Consider the following 27,166-nt stretch of genomic DNA (forward strand, 5'->3'; position numbering starts at 1 on the left):
AAAATTTGAGTCCGAGTCCAGTCCGAAAAATTTTGAGTCTAGTCCAGTCCGACAAGTTTGGACTAGACTGGATTGGACTCTGGACTTTTCGTAGTCCGCTTACACCCCTAAACGCAATGGCTATAATACGAACATTGCGATTGGAGAAAAAATTCAATAATAGTTGCAGATCAATTGGATGAACTGAAACTTCTTTTTGTTGAAGTCGATACACTAATTTGGTGTTGTCGTCTTCAATATTTTAGTTTTATAACAAAATCAGGAACATCATTCTTTTCGAATCCTTCCTTTGCAGTTAAACGGGAACGTCAATCTTTTCGAGTCCATTGAATATCACTCGAACAGGCCAACGCCATCTTTTTCGAACCTGTCTTATATGGGTCGAGGAATGCCATTCTTTTTGAACCTCTTGTTGTAAAATCTCAGTTGAACGGACCAGGAACGCCTTTCTTTTCAAACCCGAAAAATAATATAAGTTGGACGAGGGACTCCATTCTTTTCGAACCACTCGCCAAATATCAATGAACAAACATCAAACAACATGTTGTTTTCTAGAGAAAAATATGCTCAAAATCAAAGAAAACCCTTGTCTCACGACACAAGGAGAGTCGATAAAGAAATCCTATCTCACGACATAGGGAGAGCCAAAAAAATTTTGTTTGGAGGGATTATATAGTTAAAGAACCAAATTAATTAGGTTTTTGAAAATAATATCAAACATGAAAAAGACTAAAGGAACTATTCATACCACTAGTTAATAAAGCATCTGTGGTACTTTGGCCCTCGGTTGTCTCAACAGTAATGTGCATTTGGGCTAGAGAACAATCAGCATCTTTCTCGATGCCCTCATACTTCCAAATCTTTGATTGAGAGGTCGGCTTATTTTTGCACTATAAATGAACAATGGTTATGAATGATCTTCAACAAAACAAATCCTAGAAAATCGGAAAAAAAACTCTAATTTGAGGGATAAAATCCGACCAGTGAGTATAAAACTCAGATCCAATGGCAGGAGAACAATATTTTTGAGTTTTACCCAAGATCTTAACTTGCTCTTGATACCATGATAAGTTTGATATGACTGAAAATGGGCTTGTGCAACCCAGTATTGAGGAGGAGAGTTCGGTCCACATACAAGCCTAAAGGAGGTTCCATACTAAAACCAATTGGCAATAGTAAGAGTAGCTCCTCTATCTTATATTGTGGTACTTTCTCTCCTCTTTCTCCAATGTGGGACAACTCACATGTGCACAGCATACATGGGTTCAACACTCCCTCTCACCTGTGAGTGTCCTTAGAATTATAGCATACTGGTAAGGCAATCCTCATTGGAAATGATCGTCTAATAGAGGGACTTATCCAGTTGCATGACAAATGCCCAATATGAAAGGCCCAACAACCTTGGGCTCTGATACCATGATAAGTTTATGAGAAGAAAGAAACAATATGATTTTATTAAGGTGTGTTCAATAATGAACAATGACTACAATATATATAGGAGTACATTGGAAATCCTATCCAGAGACGATCTCCAGAAGATATATTATTCTTAATACTAATCTAACACTTATTGGAAATAAATCACAAGATAATATTTGGCTAAGATAATATTATATCCTAACTACTAATATATCCTACAGATATTTATCATATATTTAGTATCTTACTTTATCTCTAACAGTTTCTCTCCAACAAAAAACCGTCATGAAAATTGGTTTGTTTCCCAGATTTCACATACTAAATTAGCAAACCCCTCCACCACTGTTTCTACCATAGAAGGATCTTTAACATAATAATTTGGAGAATAAACATGAGAAGAAGATATCACCCAGAGAGATGAGGAGAAAGAAAAATGCTCAAACACCTACAAAAAAAACCCCACAAAATCCGACATCAACAAATAAACTTGTAAATCAAAAGGAAAAAAATAAATACATCTAAAAAAATTCGACCGTAAAAGCGAAAAATTGTAATCGTCATCAGTTGAAAATATCTTACTCATACTCGGGTTGTTTATTCATTCCTCAATTTTACTATTTCGCTTCTAAATTTATGTCGCTGGTGGTTAAGGGCAAAGGAGAGGGGAGGGAGGCGTGGGAGTTGCGGCCTGCGAGGGGTGGGTGGGGGCTGCTCGTCGGGGTGGGGATTGTAGGAGTAGTGTGGGAGGAGGTGGTGGCGGTTAGACTTCAGGTGATGATGGTTAGGGTTAGGGCATTAGGGTGCAAGTAGGGGTTGTTATTTAAGTTAATAGTGGCAAAGTCGTAAATAAAGACATACAACGAGTTAATGTCTATTAGAAAAAGGGCAAATGGTGAACGCTTTTAGAAACTCAAAGGTATATGCTAAATATCTAAAACAGTAAGAGTATATGGTGAATTTTTTAATTTACTAGCGCTATATAATTAAAAAAACGTAAAATAAATATTGTACCTTTGCACTCCCTCTTAAGTTTTTTCTTTCTCTTCCTTTTGTGTTAAGTGAACTCACAAGTCATAGGAGAGACAAAGATATCAGCACCATAATCATGGTGTTAGGCGGCATCGCACAACAATATTGAGCACGAACAAAGGAGAAAGAAATATGTTAGCAACGAAGCAACCGACAAGGCCGGAAAAGCAGCGCTGGAGCACCCCACGACACCGAATACAAGGTGAGCAATCGCCGACGAGGCTAGCACCACTAACAGGAGAAGCAATCCAAAACTTAGAAAAGAAAGAGAATTTAAAGAATTTGAAATTGAAATGAGGTAGTGTAAAAGAGATTTTCTTAAAGTGTTTAACTTTTTTTGTGTAATTTTTGAATCAAATTGAGATGTTCTTCAACTTAAATTTAATTGAATCTATTTTAGATTGAAGATTATATTTACCAAGAAAAATTGCAAAGCCGTGAACATGAAAAATTAGAAAAAGATAAGGAGGTATTAAAAATGACAAAAGAGAACGAGTCCAAGATGGTGTAGACATATAATATTGTCTCCCTATTTAAGTATTAGATAATGATATAATTAACTATAGTTTTTAAATAATAATACCTTTTAGTTCTAATTTTTTTAAACAATGACAATCATTAGTAACCTTATTGGATTATATATCAATATGATTACCCAAGTGATTCCTAATAAGGGCATGTTTTCTCCAGCTTATTTTCAGTTCAGTTCAGTTTAGTTCAATTCAGTTCAGTTCAACTCAATTCAATTCAGTTCAGTTCAGCTTTGGACAATACTTTTACTCTCACATATCACTATTTATTTCAGTTAAGTTCAATTCAGTTCAGTTCAATTCAGTTGTTTTATGCCGAAGATAACAAGCCCTAAGCATATGGATTAGATGGTGAAGGCTTATTTCCCCTAAAAAAAATTCCCTAAAAAAAGTTTTTTTTTTTTTTTTTTTGAATAGTAAAATTAATTCATTAATAAAAAGTCATACGACATCTACATAAACAATCGAATCAAACAAATACATAAGTTGAATCAAACAAAAAATTCCTTCATAAAAACTACGATCGTCAAACAAATCTTGCAATGTGGAACATCTCCCGCTTATATCGCTGGAAAATACAGCCTTGTTGGAGAGACAATCTAACGATCCCTTGTAGTCGTGAGGATGATTTCCGTCGGATTCATCTAACCGTATTCGAAAAATTGATAACCTTTGTGATCCCGCATAATTCTTCACCAACAAAATAATTTCACGGCAATCCATTAGATCTAGTATCCCGGATTGTAACCTGTAGAAATTCCCCCTCTAAAAGAGGAAAAAACCTTGTCTTTCGAAGGAGGTCGAAAACCTTGTCTTCGAAGGAGATCGAAAAACCTTTTCTTACGAAGGAGATCGAAAACCCTTTCTTTCGAGGAGAAATCGTTATTGGAAACCTAAAAACAAATAAAAAAAACAAAGGTGGGGGCATTCCAACGGTAAAAACCGATGGAAGCCCCTTTAAAAATCAACAATGGAGGCTAGGGTTTTTGAAAGTAGAGAGGAGAGAGGGGAGAGAGAAAAGTATGTTTAGTGATAAATAGTTAGTGCCGTCCCTTAAAAAAAAAAAAAAAAAGAAGTTGGTGAGGGCTTATTCCACCTTCATAGGGATTGAGCCCTCAAAATTACACATTATATTGATTATTTCTTTTTTGATGGAAATGATTAACCAAGGTCTCGTTCTTTTGGCCTTATTTTCAGTTTATTTTAGTTCAACTTAACTCAATTCAGTTTTGTTCAATTCATTTCAGTTCAATTCAGTTTCGTTCAATTCATTTCATTTTCAGTTTTAATCAATTTATTTATGCAAATTGACATTTTTTTCATTTCCATCAAGTGATTTCACGCATTCAATCTTGCCTATGGTTGTATATGTTCGACAGGGAAGATAAAGGAGAATTTCTGGATTTTAGTTTGTACACGGTGAGAAGAGGGTAAGTGAGGAGAAGATGAATGACTTTGGGATTTTGGTTTGTTCTGCTTTGCAATAGCTTTGTATCATCAAACCTAAAAAAAAAAGCTTTGTTTGTTTGAACCTAGGAAAACGTCATATTATGGAACTACTTTTAGCTTGACGCCAATTTGTGAATTATTTTCTTTCCCAACACTATATTGGGAAATTGTTTTAATTAAAGTAGGTAGTTAACCTTTTATCTATTTTTTTTCCTTTTTCTGTTTTTTTGTGTCCCCCACCCCTTATCATATACTCCCTCCGTTTTTTTCAATTGTTATCTTTACATTTTTCAAGCCTGCCAATACAAAACTTTGAGGATATATATCTCTAGCTTTGTATTTGTAAAAACTATAAAAAATGCATATTAATAAAATACATACTAAGACGAATCTAACAAAATCCCACAAGACTATATTTATTCACATATAAATCACAAACGAGGGTCAAAGTGCAATTTGTAAATAGTGTAAAATGTGAAAGTGTAACAACTAAAAAGAACTATAATAGTATAATACTGGCATTTTTTTGCACACTATGTGTGCATGTCACATTAACATTTTTTTCTCAATTAGTTATTCATCAATGTTACAAAATTGATTTCAACAGACATTTATAATTATTTATAATCTTTTAAAATATGTTTTTATGAAATCAATGCTTTGTTGTTTTTTTTAGTTATTTGTCATCATTATTCAAATATAGTATTGAAAGAAGGAAACATAAAGCATAGAAAAGCTTGTGCTCAAATAAAGTGGAATAATTTGTGTATCAGGTTCAATCGTTAAATATTAATAAAGTGAAAGAGTTTGATTTATATAATAGAGATTACAGAATAATAATCAACATTCAGGTTTTAAAATATTAGCAGTATGATTAATATTATGAAATTCAAGTTTTTTATTTATTCTTCTGATTATGTCAATCAAGTTATATTATTGTCAATTTATTTTTCGGTTTTTTCACCAAATACCCCTGACAAAAAAAATTATTCACCAAATACCCCAACTTTTTTCAAAATTCACCAGATACCCCTAACTTTTTTAAAAATTCACCAGATACCCCAAAAGTTAACGGACGTTAGTCACCGTTAGTGTTTATTTACAAGTTTACCCTAAGTCAAACTAATTAGCCCTAAGTCAAACTAATTAACCCTAAGTCAACCTAATTAACCCTAACTAACCCTAACCCACCACCCCTCCCCCACCACCCACCCACCCCCCTCCCCTCCCCCACCCCACCTCTTCCCCCCACTACACTCACCACCCCCGCAGCAGCCCCCTCCGCCTTTCCCCATCCCCCATAGCCCCCTCCCCTTCCCCTTCCCCTTCCCCTTCCCCTTCCCCTGCCGCAGCACCCCCTCCCCCCTTCCCCACCCCTGCAGCCCTTCCCCTTCCCCCTGCGACTGCGCAGCACCCCTCCCTCATTTCCCCACTCCGGCAGCCCCTTCCCCCTGCGACTGCGCTAATCCAAGCCACCACTGACGATTGATGAACCCATAACCAGAAATCTAATCAATCCAACATAAATTAAACAAACAAATCGCAAGAAGAAAAATTCAATAAATCTGTACACCATTCAACTCCATTTGTGAGTTTTTTGAGTTAGGGTTTTGCGAAAATCGAAGGGGTGGGGGTTGTAAAAATCACGGGGAAGGGGGCTACAGAAATCGCGGGGGAGGGGGCTGTAGGAATCGTGGGGGAGGGGTTGTATGTGGCTGGGAAATCGAGGAGAAGGGGTTGGGGGCTGGGGTGGCAAGGGGATGGTGGGGGCTGCAGCGACTGGTTGTGGGGAAGGGGAGGAGGCGGCGCGACTGGTTGTGGGGAAGGAGAGGGAGCGGCGTGACTGGCGGGGAAGGGGAGGGGGGTTGGGTGGTGGGTTAGAGGAGAGAGAGGGGGTTAGGTTATTTAGGGTTTTTAGGGTTTGTTTTAGGTTAATTAGAGTTTTTTAGGTTTTTTTAGGATTAATTAACACTAATGACTAACGGAGTTAACTGCCGTTAGTCATTAAGGGTATTATTTGTCATTTTTTTAAAATTTTGGGGTATCTGGTGAATTTTTTTAAAAGTTAGGGGTATCTGGTGAATTTTGAAAAAAGCTGGGGTATTTGGTGAATAAATTTTTTTGTCAGGGGTATTTGGTGAAAAAACCGTTTATTTTTTTATCATAGTTTTTCACACATATGTAAGAACAGAAAATCATTCTCCTTAACTTAATATTTAATTATTGAAAATTTAAATTTAATTTTATTGTTAACTTATTCATTATATATGGCAATTAAGTAAACAGTCTAGCGGTGATTGCGTTTTAGGCTTTTGTAAATAGACTTATGCCATGAATATTTGACTTGCAGAGTTGTATTGAATTAGAGAAGGCATGAAAGCTGCTAGACAATAATGTAATGAGTTTTTATTTTTTCTAACCATCTTAATACTACTAAGCTACTACAGGAGCCACCTTCGGGGGTGGACATGTTCACTAACATTATGCAAGTGCGGGGAGCTCCACATCCGGTTCGCGGAGGCCCGGTTCAGGCATCTACCTAGAGCACAAAACAAAGTCGCAAATAGTCTAGCGGAGGAAGCTCTTAAGTTAGAAAACTGTATGAATGTAACTCGGTTTTCCCCTACCCCATCCCTTCTGTTGCATGGTAGAATACACCTCGAATTGTAATAACTTTACTGTTGAATTTACTTCAATAATTATGTTTATTTGTTCACACAAAAGATATATGGCAAGTAAGGAGAAGAAAAAATTATTCTAAATAATATATTTGTACGATAATTTAAATTCATTAAGGGTATATCATACTTTTTGTAAGGGAGATACCATCTTCCTCCTTCACTATAGAGATAGTAGAGATAGAATATCTAAAACAGAGAAAGTATTATTATTATTATTGTTCAGACTAAAAAAAAGTTATACTTCCTCTGCTCTTTATTAATTACAGTAGATGGATTTTTACACTATTCACAACAATTCTATCACCATCAATTTTGATTTTTGCAAACAGAAAAATATAGTCATATGAATCTTATTATATTACGCTGGGCACATACTTTCAAAACATCATAATTTTATAATGTTTACAAAAAGATAAAAAAATATTACTCCCTTCATCACATAATATAAGTCCCCTTTCTAAATATGTTGTCCCAAAATAAAAGTCCCATTTCTAATTTAAAAACATAAATATTTCTATAATACCCTCATGAGTAAAATAAACTCTCCAAATACCCTCATAATTTCGGATTTCAATACACCCACTATTAATGAGGTTTTGGAATCTTTTACTCATTCAACACTTTTCTCTCTCTTAATAAATCCTTTCTTTACCCCATTCAACGATTATGTCACACACTCTCTCTTCCACTTTTCTCTTCCCTTCTTAATCCTCTGTTTTTCTTTCTAAAGTCTACTGTTCACATGAAAACCCTTGATATGCGATGCGTGATTTTCATGAAATTTATGAGATTATTAAAACCCCGTTTGATTTTTTCGACTTACTCTTTGATTTTCAAAGTGTGTATGCATGAATTTGAGTCTTGAATAAATTTTTTTTGTGCATGTTCTTTGAACCTACACCTTTCATCAATTCGCATGACTTGTTTGGATTTGGAAAATTGTTTGTTGATTTCGTTTTTAAGCGTCAAAATGTGTGTATTTTTTGTTAGATCCATTTTGAAAACCCTAGATCTAACATTTTTCTCCAATTTAGGGTTCAATTTTCATCTCGGGTTTTTTTACCTCACGAATTTTCTCATAATTCTGGGAAAGATGTATCCTATGATACATATTCTTGTTTGGATTACTCATATTGTGAACTGGGGCCAGATTGCAAAGGGATTCATAGTTACAGTTCCAGATCTTAAGAAACTCAAAATGATATTTTGAGTGATAAAGCAACAGAAGAAAAAAAAAAAGGAGGTAGAAAAACGGAATTGCCATCAGTGATGGTGATGATGCAAAAGTAAAACGGGATCATGGTACAACTTTTACCTCTAAATTTGTTGTGGTTGAAGGTAAAAGGAATGTTGATGATATAAGTGATGCAGAGTCATACTTTTGATGCTGTTATTGTTTTGATCTGATGGTTGTACTGATGATTTTGTTTGTTAGGGTTTAAGTGACGATGGTACGATTTTAATGATGATTTAAGTGATGATAATTTAATTTATGATGATTTTAGTGATGATGATTTAGGCGATGATGATTTTAGCATGTTTGTGTATCTGTTCCTTATGATACGGTTAGGATGATTTAGGTGATGTTGATTTTAGTGATTATGATTTAGATGATGTTGATTTTAGTGATGATGATTTAGGTGATGATGATTCAATTTATATATGTTTATGTGTTCTTCAATTGTGATTGAGGCTATATGATTTTAGCATGTCTGTGTGTCTGTTTCTTGTGATATGGTTAGGATGATTTAGGTGATGATGATTTTGTGTGTTTGTTTCTTGGGGACTGTTAATTGTACCCACTTGAAACTGTTGTTTGTGTACATCCTTAAGCCACACACCAATCATGTAAATGACTGATTGAGGCATTTGGATAGTACACATTCAACATCATGTGGGTGTGGTTATTGTAATCAATGAAGGATAAACTTTAAAATTTCATTCATTATATGTTGAAGAGAATACCATACATTGGTTAATGTCTTGTGGTGTAGCTCATTTAATGCCTCATTAACAACAACCACCATGTTATCAATTGTTTTTGGCATTTTTCTTAAATCTGGACTGTTGGGTGGTTGTTGGATTATATTAAAGGTGAACCCATCTTGTTCATAAAGTTGTTGCCATTGAGGATCATCTTGAATTATGTGTGCTTTTGCATTATCTTGTTGGATGAAAATTATTTATTTTAGGCCCCCTATTATCTTGTGGCCAATGTGCTTTGATGGCTGGAATTATTTTCTCAATGAGCATGACCCTAGTGACCCTCTTGTTCACCGATTCAACTACCTTAGTCACCATTGTTCCCCTAGCTCTGTTTTTTGATGCCCTTTTGGCTAGTTTTTGATATATTAAGGGAAAAATGCCTATTTGTTCATCAAAGGTGCCAACACCTTCATCATTATACCTAGGTCTCCCCACAACTGTTGTGAGCATGACCTTTAATATATACTTGTTGCTACTAGCTGCCCTATATTGCCCTTGTTCATCCTATTGCTAAATAAACCCGTTGTAATTTGTTGGTTAAGTAAAACCACTTTTCATCCGAATGTAAGAAGTCATACATTGGATAGTATTTCCTCTTTGTAAGAGGGTTTGATCCCATTAACAAATTCAGAATCCATTGGAATTTTGTCTTCTTGTTTGCTTCTTTCAACCCTGGGTGAAGTGGGTTTGTATGTGGCCTAATCAATCCCCTTTGCTCCATCCTATGAACTATGCTTTTTGACACCCTAATTAATGTGGCTAGATCTCAAATGCAAGATCTTTGCCCCATGGTGAGTTTTGTGATTTCATTTGTCTGTACTTGTATTCTTTTCCTACCACATAAGTGTATTCTCCCCTCTACACTTGCTCTTAGCGTGGATTCATTCAGATTTTTAGTTGTGTGTCGGATGCGACTTACAGTTTTTTTGGCTACATTGAATTGATTTGAGGCCTCTGTCATGCTGCCATACTTGAGTTTGCCTTCTCTTGCTCTATTGAGAATGAATAGCAAGACTTTGAACTTGTTATCACTGCTGAGCATGTTCTTGTTTCTTATGATATGGTTGCTCCTGTCCATCTTCTTGCTGTTGTACTGAAATTGGTGGTGGTAAGTTGAGATCAATTTCAACAAATTGAGGTTCCATGTCTCCTGTTTTGTTCCATTTCACTATCCTCACCATCACTTGGAGATCAAGCATCATTAGGATTCCACTTTGAAGACATGGAGATCAGGCGATGATGCAACAATTTTTTTTTGGAGTTTGTTTTTGATATGTATGTGCTCTGTTTTTTTTTTGGATGAAGAGGAAAACCATTCCCCTCTGTATTTATAGAGTTTTGGAGGTTAACAATCCCTTTTGTTGGAGGGAAAATTTGAAGTTTTGATGTTTTGCCAAAGTAAGCATAATCCGTATGCTCATGAATTAAGAAATTTGATTGGGGGAAGTCCCCCTAATAAAGAGCTATCATTGGGCAGAATTTTTCAAATCGAATTAATGTTTGCTTAAGTGTACCGTGCTTTATTATGAAAGGAAAAAACCGCTTAACATCTTCACACTAAGTGACAAAGTTCATTAAATGCACAACTAGTTTATCATTATTTTTTTTAAAAAAAAACCAAAGTAATGGTTCCCAAATACAAATGAATCTACTTATTTTCAATTAACAAGATTCTATTTACCTTAATAACAACGTAAAAACTGAATCAAAAACTTATATTATCAGACGGAGGAAGTAATGATTAAAATTGTGTAATAACAAATATGAAAACTCAAATGTTGTAATTAATAAAGAAAGGAGGGAGTATGTTACTATTTAGTTTTTATTACCGAAAAAAAAAACCACTTAGAGCATCTACAATGGTCTAGTTTTAATTGGTCTAGCAAATAGTAAAACTAGTTTTAATTGGTTTAACCATTGGGGAACTTGGCCCTTTGGGTTGGTTGGTCTGGATTTCCAGACCATATGCTCCTTGGATGGAGTGCACAAGCCGAATGAAAACCAGCTGTGTGGCAAAGAAGCTGGCAAGAAAAAAATGTTGGGCCCGACTGAAATGCACCGCATTGAAGAAAAAGGGAGAAAGAGAAACAAAAGGAGCTATCAAAACGCTAAACTGAAAGAAGATGTTGGGCCCAAAACTATAGATTGCTGTCAGTGGGTCTGACGCGCGTCAGAGCCCACTGAGCAGCGAATCTCATGCTGCCACGTGGCTCAAAGTTCTCCTTCTTTGCTGTAATTTCTTCAACATAAATACAACGTTAAAAAATTTATAACGTTATTTAAAAAAAAACTAGTTATAATTTTTTATTTTTTTTATAATAACATCTACAAAATATTTTTATCTATAAATTGAGCCCAAATTTCATATATTTTACTACACTTTTTCCCAACTTATTTTTTTTCTAGTTACTCTCTCCTACCTAATATTATTTATACTATGCCAATATTATGGATTCAAATAATCCTAATTACTCCCAAAATAATTCGAACCACCCACAAAATCCCCCAAATAATTTAATTAACGTAATTTAATTAGCATTAATTATTTTAAATCATCTATTTTATATAAAAATTATTGGGGTTTGGTAAAAGTAGGAGAGAGAAATAGAAAAACCAAGTAAGACCAACCAAACCATTGTGAGAAAAAAAAAGATGAGTTGGTGGGAGTTTTAGTGGGATGTGAGGTGTAAGAAGGAGGAAAGGAGAGAGAAAAAAAAACTCAAAGACCAAGTAAGACCAATCCACCCCATTATAGATGCTCTTAGGAGTTAGGACAGCTCCAAAATCTCCAAATCTCCAAATCTCCAATTGTTGGAGTTTATTAAAAGTGTTTTAAAGGAAACTCAAGAGTTGCTTCAAAAGAGAATGTGAAGAGTCCCACATTGATAGAATAATAGGGAGTGTAAGGGGTTTATAATCATTACTCTTTCTATACCCATTGAGTTGTGTAGCACAAGGACTTTTAGTGGGCTTGTGGTGAGTGGAGTTACCACACGCGCGCGCCCGCCCGGTCCGGGCCATGGGGCTTGGGGCTTGGGGCTTGGGGCTTGGGGCTTGGGGCTTTCTCCCTTAATGTGTCGTTATTCCTCATTTCGTGCCCCATTACTGTTGCCACTTTCTCTCCCACTAAGTGTCCGTTGGTAACCACGTTTTAAGCCACCTTCCGGTTTTATTCTTCTATAAATACCGAGGTTACTGTTCTGATTAAACACTTCTTCTTCTCTGCTTTCTTTCTATCCTGTAATTCTGGGCAATATTAAAGATCGTTCTCAATCTGTTTTTCCATCAACACTGGAAATACAGAAACCGTGTATCCCTGGAGGTTGATTGCTATGAGGTCGTGTGTTGTAGCGGGGCAAATTCAACTTTATGGCAGTGATTTCTTCACGCCACGGTTATCAGATAAGTTTAATTAATGTTCTTAGCGGTTTTAGTTCCTACATTCTAAAGTTGAATTTGCGAATTTTTTATTTCTGTTTTTCGGAACTATGGCTGGTGAAAGTCCTGATGAAGATGTGCGTGTCCTTAATGCTGTCCCTATAACCAGTCCCTTTGTCCCCGATATGTCTAAATTAGAACCGTTTGATGGGAAGAATTATAGGATGTGATCTGATAAAATGGAATTTTTCTTGGGTCAGATTGGTGTTGATTATTGTTTGGCTGTTGATGTTGCTCCTGAAAATTCTGTTAGGGATTTTGTGAAAGATAATAAGACCTGTCGTGGGATGTTACTGCATTATATGACTGCTTCCCTTTATCTGATTTATAGTAAGTCTAAAAATGCTAAAGAGATTTGGGATGGTTTGAATGCTAAGTATGGGACTGATGATTTTGGGACTAAGAAATATGCTTGTAGTCGTTGGTTGAAGTTTTCAATGAATGATGATAAACATGTGCTTGATTAAGTTCATGAGTATGAACATTTATGTGCTGATATTGTTGCCGAGGGTATGGCTATTCCTGATCTTTTCCAAGCCAATTGCCTACTAGAAAAATTGTCTTCTTCTTGGGAGAATTTTGTTCATTCCTTAAAACATAGGCACAAAGATTTTACCCTTCAAGAGTTAGTGTCCCATATTAAAATTAAGGAGCAGAACCGTATCCAAATGAAAGGAAAATATGTTGATCATTCTTCTTGTTCTGCTAATCTTGTGGAAAGTAAGACTGCTGCAGGTAAAGGACCAAAAGGCAAAGGTCAAAATCAGTTTCATGGTACCAGGCAGAATAACAACAACTTCAAGGGAAAAGGTAAATTTAAGGGAAACTGCTTTGTGTGTGGTAAGTATGGGCATGCTGCCAAGGAGTGCCGTCAAAGGAAGGAAGCTCCAGTCAAAGCCAAAGACAACAAACCTCAAGCAACCTTGCTGAAGATGAATGTCATTGCTGCTGTGGTGTCCGAGGTAAATCTGGTAAGCAATGTTTCAGAATGGATCGTGGATACTGGTGCAACCCGTCATATCTGTGCCAACAAGGAAATGTTCCAGGACTACCAGAAAGTTCCAGAATCAGAGTGCATCTTCATGGGAAACTCAAGCACTGTGAGTGTTTTAGGCAAAGGAAAGGTTTTCCTGAAATTAACATCCGGGAAAACCATTGCTTTGCAGAATGTTCTGCATGCTCCTGATATCCGCAGAAATCTCATTTCTGGTTCACTTTTAAACAAAGCTGGGATTAAGTTATCTTTTGAATCTGATAAACTTGTATTAACCAGAAATGGTATTTTTGGGTAAAGGCTTTTGTAATGCTAGACTTTTTGTGTTGGATGTGATTATTGATAATAAAAACTCTACTGCTTCTGTTTATATTACTGAGTCTGTTTCTTTATGACATTCTAGACTAGGTCATGTGAATGTTGCCTCTATTAAAAGGCTAAAACAACTTAGTCTTATTCCCGACTTTAGCAATACTTCTTTTGATAAATGTGAAGTGTGTGTAGAAGCTAAGCACCCTAAGAAAGCATTCAACAAAAATGTGTCCCGTTCCTCTACTTTATTAGAGTTAGTCCATAGTGACTTAGGTGACTTTAAGAATTCCATGAGTAGGGGAGGAAAGAAATATTATATTACTTTTGTTGATGACTTTTCTCGTTATACTAAGGTTTATTTATTGAGTTCTAAGGATGAGGCAGAAGAGAAATTTTTATCTATAAAGCCGAAGTAGAGAACCAATTGGACCTTAAGATTAAAAGGGTGAGATCAGATAGGGGTGGAGAATATGATGGTATTTCCCTTAAGAAATTTTGTGAGTCTAATGGGATTATTCATGAGGTTACAGCTCCTTATACCCCAGAACAGAATGGAATAGCTGAGCGGAAAAATAGAATTCTTAAAGATATGATGAATGCTATGCTTATTAGTTCAGGTATGCCTACTAATATGTGGGGTGAGGCTATCCTTTCTGCTTGTTATGTCCTTAATCGAGTTCCCCATAAGAAGTTAGATAAGACTCCCTATGAATTGTGGAAAGGCTTCAAGCCGAATTTGGGATACCTCAAAGTGTGGGGGTGTTTGGGAATATAGGACTTCCTGACTTTCAAAGGAGTAAAATTGGACCTAAGACTGTAGATGGTATTTTTATTGGTTATGCGTCTAACAGTGCTGCATATAGACTCATTCTTAAGGATGCATCTGGTTTTGGTCCTATTAGAGAGTCAAGAGATGTTGAATTTTTTGAGCATTTTTCCTATGAAAGTTAGTTTACAATCATGCTTGCCTGCTGCATCTTCTTCTAGCTTGCATCGTGACATTGCATCATCTAGTGAGACCTTAGAACCTAGAAGGAGTAAGAGAGCTAGAACTGAGTCTAGTTTCGGACTTGATTTCATTACTACCTTTCTAGCTGAGAAAGAGTGCTTAGATGAGCAAGATATTAATGCTTTTGTGTTAGAAGAGAACCCGAGAACCTATGCTGAGGCCATGAGATCGGTAGACTCAAGTTTTTGGTTAGAGGCTATTAACAATGAAATAGAGTCTATTATGAGTAATAACACTTGGATTTTGTCAGACCTTCCTAGAGGTTGTAAGGCCTTAAGCAGTAGGTGGATCTTTACAAAGAAATGCAAGCCTGGTGGGTCTTTAGACAAGTATAAGGCTAGACTTGTAGTTGGAAGGCATCGCCAAAAACAAGGGTTAGATTTCTTTGATACCCATTCTCATGTGACCAAGGTAGCCACCATTAGAGCTTTAATTGCACTTGCATCTATTCATGATTTAATTGTGCATCAAATGGATGTGAAAACTGCATTTTTGAATGGTGAGTTAAATGAGGAGATATATATGAAGCAACCTGAAGGATGTGAGGTTCCTGGTCAAGAGGACAAGGTATGCAAATTTATTAAATCTTTGTATGGTTTAAAACAAGCACCAAAACAATGGTATGATAAATTTCATCAAACCATTACGTCAAATGGTTTTTCGGTAAACGATTCTGATGCTTGTGTTTATTCCAATTTGATGAACTTGGTTGTGTTTTCATATGTCTATATGTGGATGATATGTTGATCTTTGGGACCAATATAGACGTAGTAAATGCAACTAAGAGTTTCCTAAATTCTTGCTTTGAGATGAAGGATTTAGGAGAGGCCGATGTTATTCTTGGAATAAAGATTACTAGAACTTCATATGGGATATCTTTAAATCAATCTCATTATATTGAGAAAATTTAAAAAGTTTGACCAATTTGATTGTGTCCCTGTGAAAACCCCATATGATTCTAGTATTCATTTGAAAAAGAATAAAGGTGATAGTATATCATAAGAACAATATGCAAAAATAATTGGTAGTGTAATGTTCTTGATGAATTATACTAGACTTGATATAGCTTATGCGGTTAGTAGATTGAGCAGGTATACTCACAATCCTAATCGGGAGCACTGGGTTGCCTTGATTAGATTGTTGAAGTATCTAAAAGGTATTACCAATTGGGGTCTACATTATCAAAGGACATCTTGTGTCCTTGAAGGATTTTGTGATGCTAATTGGGTGTCGGATAATGATGAGATTCAATCTACTAGCGGTTATGTTTTCACTCTTGCTGGAGGAGTTATATCATGAAAATCATCAAAACAAACATGTATTGCCAAATCTACAATGGAATATGAGTTTATTGCTTTAGAATTGACAGGTCAAGAAGCTGAATGGATAAGGAGTTTGCTTGCTGATATTCCATTGTAGGGGAAGCCAGCTCCATCAATTTCTATGCGGTGTGACTTGCAAGCAGCAATTGGGGTAGTGAATAATCAAGCCTATAATGGAAAAAGAAGGCATATTCGCTTAAGGCATGTCATAGTTAGAAATCTAATCTATATATATATATAAAGCTAGAAAAATTTGCCTATGTGTCAAGATATTACTCATTTCGCCACATGTCATCACTATACTTATTTTCATTTTTTTAGTGCCACGTGTAAAATGGATCAATTACAATCTTATAAATTTGGTAAGTTTCACTCAGCAAATGGAAGTACTTTACAATCATATTAGTTCGTGTATAATTCCTGCAAAGTTGCTAACTAATAATAAACAATGTTAATATTGATATAACTTACCATTTTACATTACCATTTATTTAACTTACCCATAGTCGTAGATTTGATTTATAATGTAGACAATTTATTTTGGAGTTGCAGGATTGATAATTTTCACAACTTTTTATATTGCTTAATTATTACTCCAGTAGAGTACATTATTATTAGATATTATTGTAGTATACAATAATTATCTTTACGTGTCGTTTGTCTATATATTAATAATGTAGGGTAGCAATAAGTTCGAGTTGAATTAATTTCAAGTTCACCTGATTTCTATTTCGGGTCACTTACCCCTAATCCAAACTTGACTTGATTCTGATTTCAGGTCGAAAATTAGAATTTCAACCCGATCTTTTCGATTTCAGGTTGAGCCGAAACCAACCCAAAATGACCTGATTTTAAATTTAATCATTGCAATAATTCAACATATTGAGTGAGTCTTGAATTCAAATGCCAACTTAATCAAATTTAGAATATTCAAGAAACGAGTTTGGTCTAATACAAGTTAGATAAATATAGGTTGGCCTGCCTTGAATTTGACCCCACTTCAAAGTCAGATTATTCTGATTGTTTTGAGGTTCAAAAATTCAACCTGAACCTAACCCATTATTTTTTCTGGTCGGGTTGGGCTGACCCATCTTTTTTTTCAGGTCGAAAATTTTAACCCAAATCCGAAATTTTCAAGTTAGATTCGAGACGGGTTATCATATTGGATCAGCTTTAATTTTGATAGCCCTAATGAAAAGATTATATCATGAAATATAAATTTACAATTTATAATCTTTCAATTTTAAATGTAGTCATTCCAATAATTTTGGAATTTAAAAAAATATTTGAGAACTAAAAAAAATCCATGTGCATTATGCACGTCCAGATAATCTTAATATAAATTATTTCTCAAATAGTCAAGATGTAAATTATTTCGCAAGTCAATAGTAACAAATTTTAAAAGCCATCTAATCTTTTATTTCTCATTTATATCTTTCTTAAATTATTTCAATATTTAGTTGTGTATGATCACTTCATGATTTTAATGTAAATATCACAAAATATTCAATTTCTAAATTGAAATATTTTGGGTTTTCATATTTTTTCTTAGATACTATATGTTATTAATATTAATTATCAGCACATATTTTGCTGACCCGCAAATGAAAACCATGCTATCTAGGGGGAATAGATATTTTTTTAATATGTAACAATATTGATATAAACAATTAGATTCATTGTAAGAAAATTTATGTGAGCTTAAAGCGAGTTTGAACAAGTTTGACCACTAAATGTTACTCAAAGTTAATTAAATTAACCTAAGCAATGTATGTGCTATTAACTTAGTACCATTTAGGGCCTGTTCTCCCCAGCTTATTTTCAGTTCAGTTCAATTCAGTTCAGCTCTTGACAATACTTTTACTCTCACATATCACTATTCATTTCAGTTCTGTTCAGTTCAATTCAGTTCAGTTCAGTTCAGATCAGTTCAGTTTAGTTCAATTCAGTTCAGTTCAATTCAGTTCAGTTCACTGTTTTATGCCGAGAGAACAGGCCCTTAATCATTTATATGGATAATAATAATAATAATAATATAATAATAATAATAAATAAATAATAATAATAATATATATATATATATATATATATATATTATTATTATAGATAATTTATATTTCAGTATAGTGCATCGCACGGGTTGTAAGCCAATTTTAGACTATTCTTAAATCTTAATACAATATTATATCATTTTAGATAACAAGCCCATTTAGTTATTTTGTTTAAGGTTAAACCCATTTTAATTTATACGATTCTCATTACAAGATATAATATCGTGTAGGATATTTCTATATTCATTTCTTAGGTATATATTAGAAAAAAAAATTTATACATTACAATATATATTTCATTTATATATTACAATATACATGAAATTTTTGTATAATAATAATTATGATTAAATGGGTTAAACGGGTAATTCGTTTATCAAATAGGTCGGGTCAGGGTTGAGTATTTCAACCTGGTTATTAAATGTTTAGTAAACCCGAATGCAAATCCAACCAAACCTGAACTGATTGCCAGCCCAACTTGGTTGCCTACTCTACTTTTATGTTTATACTATTTCATTACATATTTATATAAATATATATATATCCATGATTTCAAGGGACGTATTATATAATTTTAAATATATATTGTCATATCAAGAGTTATTAGCAAAAAGGGTTTGATGAAAATTAATAACTGATATTTCTATATTCATTTCTTAGGTATATATTAGAAGAAAAATTTATACATTACAATATATATTACAATATACATGAAATTTATTGTCTATTTGATAACATGAGTTACATGTTATTTTTTTAATAAACTAAATTGAAAAATGTATTTTCTCTTTAATTTCTTTATTAATTTACATTTACTATACAGTGTAAATTATAATGTCATTACTTTATGTAGGGTTTGCAAAAGCTAACTCAATACGAAATACGACCCGAACCTAACCCAAAATAAGCAGGTTAGGATTGGAACTTTGACCGATTTTATAACCCATTGATTAAACAGGTAGGTTGAGGTTGACATTTTCGACTCGAAATTGACATGCTTTGACTTTATTAACTTACATATATGTAGAAAATTCTCGAAAAATATATTGATAAATCTAAAATTTGGTTAAAAAAGTAAATATTGCTAAAATTGGTCACAATTATTATAAGAAATATTAAACATGGATACTTTCAACAGTGAACTCTCTCATATATACTTTTAAGAAAATAATTAATATTTTGTATAATACTAATTATGATTAAATGGGTTCAACGGGTAATTCGCTTATCAAATAGGTCGGGTCATAGTTGAGTATTTCAACCTGTTTATCAAATGTGTAGTAAACCCGAAAGCAAATCCAACCAAACTTGAACTGATTGCCAGCCCAACTTGCTGGTTGCCTGCTCTACTTTTATGTTTATACTATTTCATTACATATTTATATAAATATAGATACACCATGATTTCAAGGGACGTATTATATAATTTTAAATATATATTGTCATATCAAGAGTTATTAGCAAAAAGGGTTTGAAAAACATTAATAGCTGATAAAGAACGTGAAAACTCAAATATTACCACAAATGTATAGTACAAAGACGTGGTTCAAAATGTTTTTAAAACACTCTTATTATTATTGTCATTTAATAATTCATTTGTGATGTTCATTCACTTCGTTGAGATAAAAGGGTTTTTTCGTGTTTCCTCTTCAATAAATGCTACATGCAAACTTGCAGTGTTTTACCATGTATAACATAATATATACACATTCTTATTTGATATAAAAAATTAAATCAAAAAAATAAAGTTCCCGTGCATTTTTGCACGGGTGGAAAACTAGTTAGAGATAATGTGTTGTCACTCGAGATGTAAAATCAGAGTGGAATATTGTTGATCCTCTCACCAAAGGTCTTTGTAGAAAAATGATGCTGGAGTCAGATTATCAGATAAGTTTAATTAATGTTCTTAGCGGTTTTAGTTCCTACACCAATAACTAATAGAACCGCATCTTTGAGGTAATATTTGTAGTAGTTAGTTTCTCATCTTGTTGGGTGGTTTGTGTTTTTTGGTCGCTACGAACTACAATCACTCATTCCCTGCGATTTCTTCCTGTAATCCCCAATTCTCCATTTATTTCACATTATTCTATCTTTTGTCATTCAAAGATTAGGGTTCCAATTTCAATTTATGTATGAACTTCATATAAATTTATGGCTGTTACACATGAAAATTTCCCTAAATCTTTGGGTGTAAGCTCAAATTGATGCTAATTTACGTCTTCTTGTTCATTCTTACCCAGGAAAATCTCTATTTCTGAGCATAATTAGACGATTCAAGCTGACGCAATGACTACCATTCGTAAATTCTGCTGCAATGATCTTCTTCGTTTTGCTTCTATAAACTTGGATCATCTTACTGAAACTGTAAGTGAACTTTAACCTCTGCAAATTCTTTTTGAGTTTATTTGACGTGCCCATTTTTTCTTTTGTGTCTGATGCAACATTTCTTTGGTTTTATGTGGCAAATTTTGTAAACTCTGAGCAGTTCAACATGTCATTCTACATGACTTACTTGGCAAGATGGCCGGATTATTTTCATGTTGCTGAAGGCCCCGGCGGTCGAATCATGGGTTACAGTATGTTTTTGTCGAATTCGCTCTTATTTCTACATTGATTTGGACTTCTTGGTGTTTATATACTGGAAAAAGACTGTGTTCTTTAAGCACCATTTGTTACATCTTTGGCTATGTTAATAAAACATACTTGCTTGTTATTGAAATGAAAGCAAATTTAGGTTGGTTGCAATTGGTTTTCATATATTAGAGTACCTGTTTCAATGTACTTTCTTTAGTTAATAATGGAATGAGGAGACAGACCCATACATGGATACATCCAACTCCATAGAGAAGTAATTTAAGTAGCACCTTTGCATTTCAGAGTCGACCGTACTATGGCCAAGTAATGCGTAAAGGCCTTGTATGGCAATTGGTTGGCTTGTTACTTGACTTGAAGTATTAGCTGTCTATAAAGATTTTTGGTAAATCAACTTTTAATATGGGTTAGTGCCAGCTTTTTCAATCTTGGCTTGAAAATCTAGCCGAAAAGTGCTCGACTCAATTTTTCATTTTGGCTCAAGACCTAAATTAAGCCAGACAAATGCATTTAGTTGATATATGACGTCGTTAGTAAGTTAATATCCAAAGTCCAATAGAAAAGCAGACCAAAAGCCATTTTCAAACAGGATTGAAGTCTTAAAACACCTAAAATCATAGTAAATGAACATGTCCCTGATTGAAAGGAAGCTATAGTTGCTTCATCTGGAAACTATAGTCAGAATACTGTTTGGATGTGAAAAGCGTAATACATTTCCTTATATAGTGATAGACTTGACTTGGCTTTCCATGCATACCCCACTTAATGAGTAATGAAGAGAAGACAGAAGAGACACAGCTATTACAAATGGGTTTGAAAGGATATTTTTGTTCGATCATGTTAAACTGTACGTTGGAACAATCAAGGGAGGGGGTAATTAATAAGGTTAAGTTGTTTTCTCGTTTATCTTTTGCATATTGGTCATATTGGAGCTTCTACATACTTTGAGGGTTGACACATGATGGCTGCCTAGCACTGGGACAGATTACTTTTGGTTGCACATAGTTATTTTTCCTTTTCTTGTTATATATTTGTTCATGTTGTTGGTTGTCTTGCCTTTTAGATTTTTTTGGTTTTGTTCGATAATAATTTATCCAAGAAAAAAAGTTGCATCAGCCATAATTTTGAATGAAATTCTATGATGCCATAATAGTCTATTGTTATAATATTCCTGAAGTTATTAATTCTAAGATTTTACTAAATGTCAGCATGTCAATCTTTAAATCCTTGAACTGCTATGTTTTTCTGGAAAGGTTGGCGATTTTGCTAATTGTTTGCATGTAAATAATACAATATCCCAGAATCTTTTATTTGTTTTGCCTATGTGGTGTAGTTATGGGAAAAGTTGAAGGCCAGGGTGAGTCTTGGCATGGTCACGTTACAGCTGTGACTGTTGCACCAGAGTATCGTCGGCAACAATTAGCTGTAAAGTTGATGAATATACTGGAATACATCACTGAAAAGATGTAAGTATCTTGCTGTTGGATAGCCGATTAAATATTTTCTTCTTGAACAGAATCTTTGCATCACTGCATGGAAGTGTTACTTACCTGAGGGTCAGGATTGTTCTTTGTTTGACTCACTCTTTACATGGTGCATGTAGTATGAGTACTGACTTAAGACTTAACTATAGCTGGGTCTTCCACTATACCTTATTTTTATCTTCCATATCTTGGTAGGAGAAATTGAAAATTTAGGAGATTTAGATAGGTATATGATTACTTATATCTATGATTTAAGCATCTTTAATGATTTCTACAAAAAGTACCTTTTCTTTCTGGGCAATGCCCTGTTTATAAGTTCTTTTTGGCTTTGGCGTAAGTAACTCTAAACAAGATAAAAGACACCAAAACATATATTAATACACTGAGTGGATGGGCTATATGTATTTTCAGCCATCACATTCATGAGTTATACTTACTTTTGCATAAGAGTAAAACGAGTCTATCATTCAAAACCTTGCATATAATTTATTTTCCCGGTATTAAAGTATGATGAATTTGGACAGTCTTTTGGTACATATCTTTACTTTAATTCTTTTAAACGAAAGGGGTGTTCTGTAATAACAGCAACAATAACACATTCAGAGTGGGCTAGTATAATTAAATGAATCTTGACCTTAGATTGCTATCTTTGATTGGAAAACCCAAGCCCTAAAAGAATGTCTTCAACTCCCAATGAGTGGAGCCAACTCAAGCTTTATGTTGTGGGCGCTAGCTTCTTTAAGCAATGTGGCTATGAGCTAGTTCCTTTTTTCTTTTCACTTGAGCTCAACACGCTTCATGTTTCAACACCATAGTGTATTGAGGAGCTTTTAATATTGTGAGCAACTCTTAGAATAAGCTTGACCACGATACTGGTATGCGATTGGTTGTGCTATTGTAGTCTTTATGTTTGCATTTAGATAGGGTGGCAGACTGGCAGTGGGGGTTGTTACCGTGCAGGCGTGTATATGTGTGTTTGGTTGCCATGTTGTTAATGGATTGGTTTTGTTCTATTAAGCACATGTATAAAAATGTTTGGACTAGTTAGCTTTTCTCAGGTTTTTCCCTGTTGACAAGATCAGCTTTCCTGTGCAGTGATAAAGGTTATTTTGTTGACCTTTTTGTCCGGGCTTCAAATATACCAGCGATAAAGATGTATGAAAAGGTAAAGCTCTTTGACTTCTTCTTGATTCTCTTATTGTTTGGTTTATCTGTCTTAGCTTTAGGATTGAAATGCTGTATATGGAGCTATTAAACAATTTGATTCATCTGTATATGTTGTACAAGAGTTAGTAATACTGGTCCGTATTGATGTGATGTCTCTATGACCACCTGGTACTCAAGCATACAGGGAATTTTTTTTGGTGTTTACTTGTTCATTAAGGGACTGACTTGGATAATCTTTGGATATCAAAGATTCATTGATATAATATAAGAGTTAACATCCAAGGAGGACTAGGAATCCTAAAAGAACATTTGTTGAAAAAGTTTGTGCCCAATCATGCTGTAAATCAGTTAACAAAAGTTCCGCAAACGTTCCAAACCATCGTTCATGCCATATGTATGAGTAATTTTATGGTTTCACATACACTGTTAATTGAAGTCAAGATAATATTGATCTGTTGCTCTTTGTGTGAATAAGTTGATTATGGAATTTGTTCTATTTTGATTGATATCATCAGTCGCGGAGGAATCCTGAATGCCAATCTCTGGAAATATGACTAGGCAATGGTTTCCAGAAATGTATTTTTTCCCCTCTCAGCCTCTGTTGCATTCTCCCAAATGGTTTTTGTAAGACTGCAAATTATAACCTTTGGCAGCGACTTGCTTATCTTGTGATGGTTAAACAGATTTGAGAATTTTCTTTAGTTTGTTGGTTGGTCTAAGTTAAAGTTTTATAAGTATGATACTAGTCACCCTTAGTATTAGAACATCTTTTAAGGGTAATTTAAGCTAAGGTTAGAGAATGAGAAGCCAATACAGCAAGTCAATCCCAGGTATACTTCCAGAATGTTTATAATCCTTTCAACATGCCAGTTGCATTTACAAGGATTCAAATTTGTTTAATTTGTCCTCAATCACAAAAAGAACCGACCTGTCTCTCTTGTTCAGCTAGGAGTTGGTTGGACTCCTTGTAAGGTAGTCACTCACAGGCCTAGTGTTCGTAAGTTTGTGTTGGCTGCTTCTTGAGGGTTGGTAGAGCGAACATTTCTTAGAAGATGGATCTCCCCTTTTGTCCTTTGTGGATGTCCGATTTTCTGGTGTATATATGAGTTGCTTTATCTTAATTATGCAAGAATGCTCCAGAAATAAACAGAAACAACTGCATTAAGGAATAAGTGAAGAATCCACGGAAGAGGTAAAGAAGGGAAAGGATATATTTTAATTGCAATAAATACGTCCATTCTCTTCCAAATTTAGATAGAGAAATCTTTTGTTATGAATGATTGAAATCAAGCCTGAGGGAAGGGAGTTTTGCAACATAGACCTAAGGAATGAATATCTAATATAATACAAAGGGCCCATATAAGACCACACTTCTCATAAATAGCAATCCACTTCAAATTCTCCCTTTACCCCCTTTTCTTTCCTTAGAATAAAGTGGCAACAATTTCTTAAATCATTCGTTGTTGGATAGCAAAGCTTTGCTCTATTCACTATTCCCCTAGTAGTCCTGTGGACGATCACCCTGCCTCCTTGTTGCCAAGAGTCACACTGCTAAGCTGATGATTGGGAAAGAGCACAGTGGAGTGTTCCTCGCTTTTAATTCCGTGGGACTTGTGTTCGACACCTCTTTCGTGCTAGGGAGGATTTACCTTTCTTTTCCCACTGAAAAATAAGAAGAAAAAGAAACAGAAAAATCCGTGCATCTGGAATCCTGAACCCTGCATGGAAAATCGAAGGGAAATCTGTTGATTTCACTAGGAGACATTCTGAGGCTAAGATAGTAAGATAACTCTCTCATAATAGCATAACCATTCGTTTTCTGGCCAATAAACCAAATGATGTCATTCGCGTACTGGTTTTGCTCTTTTATTTTATTTTGTTTCTGTTGACAAGGACCGTTGCATATCGACTATTAATGAGCAAGCAAAACAAGTATGCTTAATGATAGGCGTCGCTGCATACTGTATTTATTGTCAGCAATATTGTACTCCAATTAATCCTTCCTGTCTTTGTGTCTCAGCTTGGTTATATAGTATACAGACGAGTTTTGCGGTACTATTCTGGTGAAGAAGATGGATTAGGTAATTCCTTTGTGTTTTACTTGCTGTAAATCCACAAACCTTATTTTAAAGTTAATTCAGGGGAGACATTCTTTTAACAGCAATTGCATTGACATTATGCAGCAGTGCTGTTGAGCTAGATTATAGCAATATTTTTTAACACTTCTTCATTGCTTATCTGTTTTCAGATATGAGGAAAGCATTATCCAGAGATGTTGAGAAGAAATCTGTAATCCCTCTTAAGAGGCCAATAACACCTGATGAACTGGAGTATGACTAGAGATTCTGTTTTTAGTGTTGTAATGTTGTTGTTTGCTTCAGGAACTTTAGTTTTTAACAATCATAAAGAATGGTAAATGTGGTATATGAATCTTGTGGATTTAAGTTCCATGAAAACTATACTAAAAGTTCAATCGTGAAATCTTTTGCAAGTCTAACTTTTGTTCTGGCCAACTAAATGTTTCATTTGATGAGTACTTGCATTGCCTCGATTTTCTTCATTTTTTGCGGTAGCAATTGGCTCTAGACTTTTCTCTTTTCTACTAGAGGGCACTCCTTGTATATTACCCATGTTGAGCACTCCCATGGACGGGTAACGAAGGAGTTTGATGCCAGTTTGTTTAGTGTCCATCAGTTAGATTGTTTAAGCATTATCTGTACGTAAAGTGATAGGATAACAGTGTTTTCAGCGCTGAGGTTGTTTACACATTACCTGTTACGCGAGGGTGAATTTTTGCAACCCCAATGGTGGTCGGGTATGGTGTTCTGATGTTAGATTAGGTGTTGTAGAAGTGATAATATCCAGATTGCGAGCTATCTGAATGAGGTTGCAGTTAGCTGCACATTTGGAAGTAAATTGTTGGAAGATTGTTTTACGTTGCAATGAGTTGTGGACCTCGTCAGTAGTTCCTGGAACAATAAGAAGAGTTACAGCATTCATTACAAGAACCCATAGTTCTGCTTTTCTAGTACTTCAATTACCTGCTTCACATGTTAAAATTTGCTTTCTTTTATATGGGTCAAAATTCCTATTCTTCACCCTCGATCTTTTTCTTTTCGCACATTAGACTGCCATGCTTAACTACAGCATGTTACATCCTCTCAAAAAAAAACTAGAGCATGTTACATCCTCTCAAAAAAAAAAAAAACTAGAGCATGTTACATGATTTTTTTTTTTGACCTGTAAATTTGTTAATTTGATCAAATTTTAATTGGGCTGCATCATCAATTCAATTTTCCTTTATCTTAAAATATAGGAAATGCTTTTTGAATATGAATAAGTTGGATGTCATGTCTCAAAAACTTAGGATATTAAACATAAGAACAACAGCAACAACTTGTTCAAAGTGTGAATTGAAAATTATTGAAGATAGTAACTTTTTTGCAAAATTTCACAAAAAAACTAATATAGATAAAACAAAGGGGTGTGTTATATACAGAAAAAAAAGAAGCTAATAAAGACTAACCTACCCTTTAGGGGGGTCATCTATGACAAATGACCCCCCTTTGGGGGGAGTCATCTATGACAAATGACCGCCTTATATGGGGGTCATCTATGACAAATGACCCCCTTATATGGTGGTCATCTATGACAAATGACCCCCCTATAGAGGGATCATCTATGATAAATACTTCATTCCCGC

General features: G+C 34.7%; 1 protein-coding gene across 3 annotated transcripts; it reads left to right on the top strand.

The window, feature by feature from the left end:
- Nucleotides 1-20,065: 20,065 nt before the first annotated feature.
- On the top strand, nucleotides 20,066-25,960 carry LOC104898585 (N-terminal acetyltransferase B complex catalytic subunit NAA20). Of its 3 annotated transcripts, none has more exons than XM_010685683.4 (7): nucleotides 20,066-20,176; nucleotides 20,461-20,584; nucleotides 20,706-20,796; nucleotides 22,146-22,278; nucleotides 23,392-23,461; nucleotides 25,484-25,544; nucleotides 25,712-25,960. In XM_010685683.4, the coding sequence occupies exons 2-7, from the start codon at nucleotides 20,507-20,509 to the stop codon at nucleotides 25,801-25,803; spliced, it is 525 nt and encodes a 174-aa protein (XP_010683985.1). In that variant the 5' UTR covers nucleotides 20,066-20,176; nucleotides 20,461-20,506; the 3' UTR covers nucleotides 25,804-25,960. The 3 variants fall into 3 exon arrangements, with proteins under 3 accessions (XP_010683985.1, XP_010683983.1, XP_019106329.1); XM_010685681.3 differs by having other exon boundaries at nucleotides 20,120-20,272; XM_019250784.3 differs by lacking the exon at nucleotides 20,066-20,176 and adding an exon at nucleotides 20,220-20,350.
- The last annotated feature ends 1,206 nt before the right edge of the window (nucleotides 25,961-27,166 follow it).

This window comes from Beta vulgaris, chromosome 7 (genome assembly GCF_026745355.1).
Source record: "Beta vulgaris subsp. vulgaris cultivar EL10 chromosome 7, EL10.2, whole genome shotgun sequence".
Lineage (NCBI taxonomy): Eukaryota > Viridiplantae > Streptophyta > Magnoliopsida > Caryophyllales > Amaranthaceae > Beta > Beta vulgaris.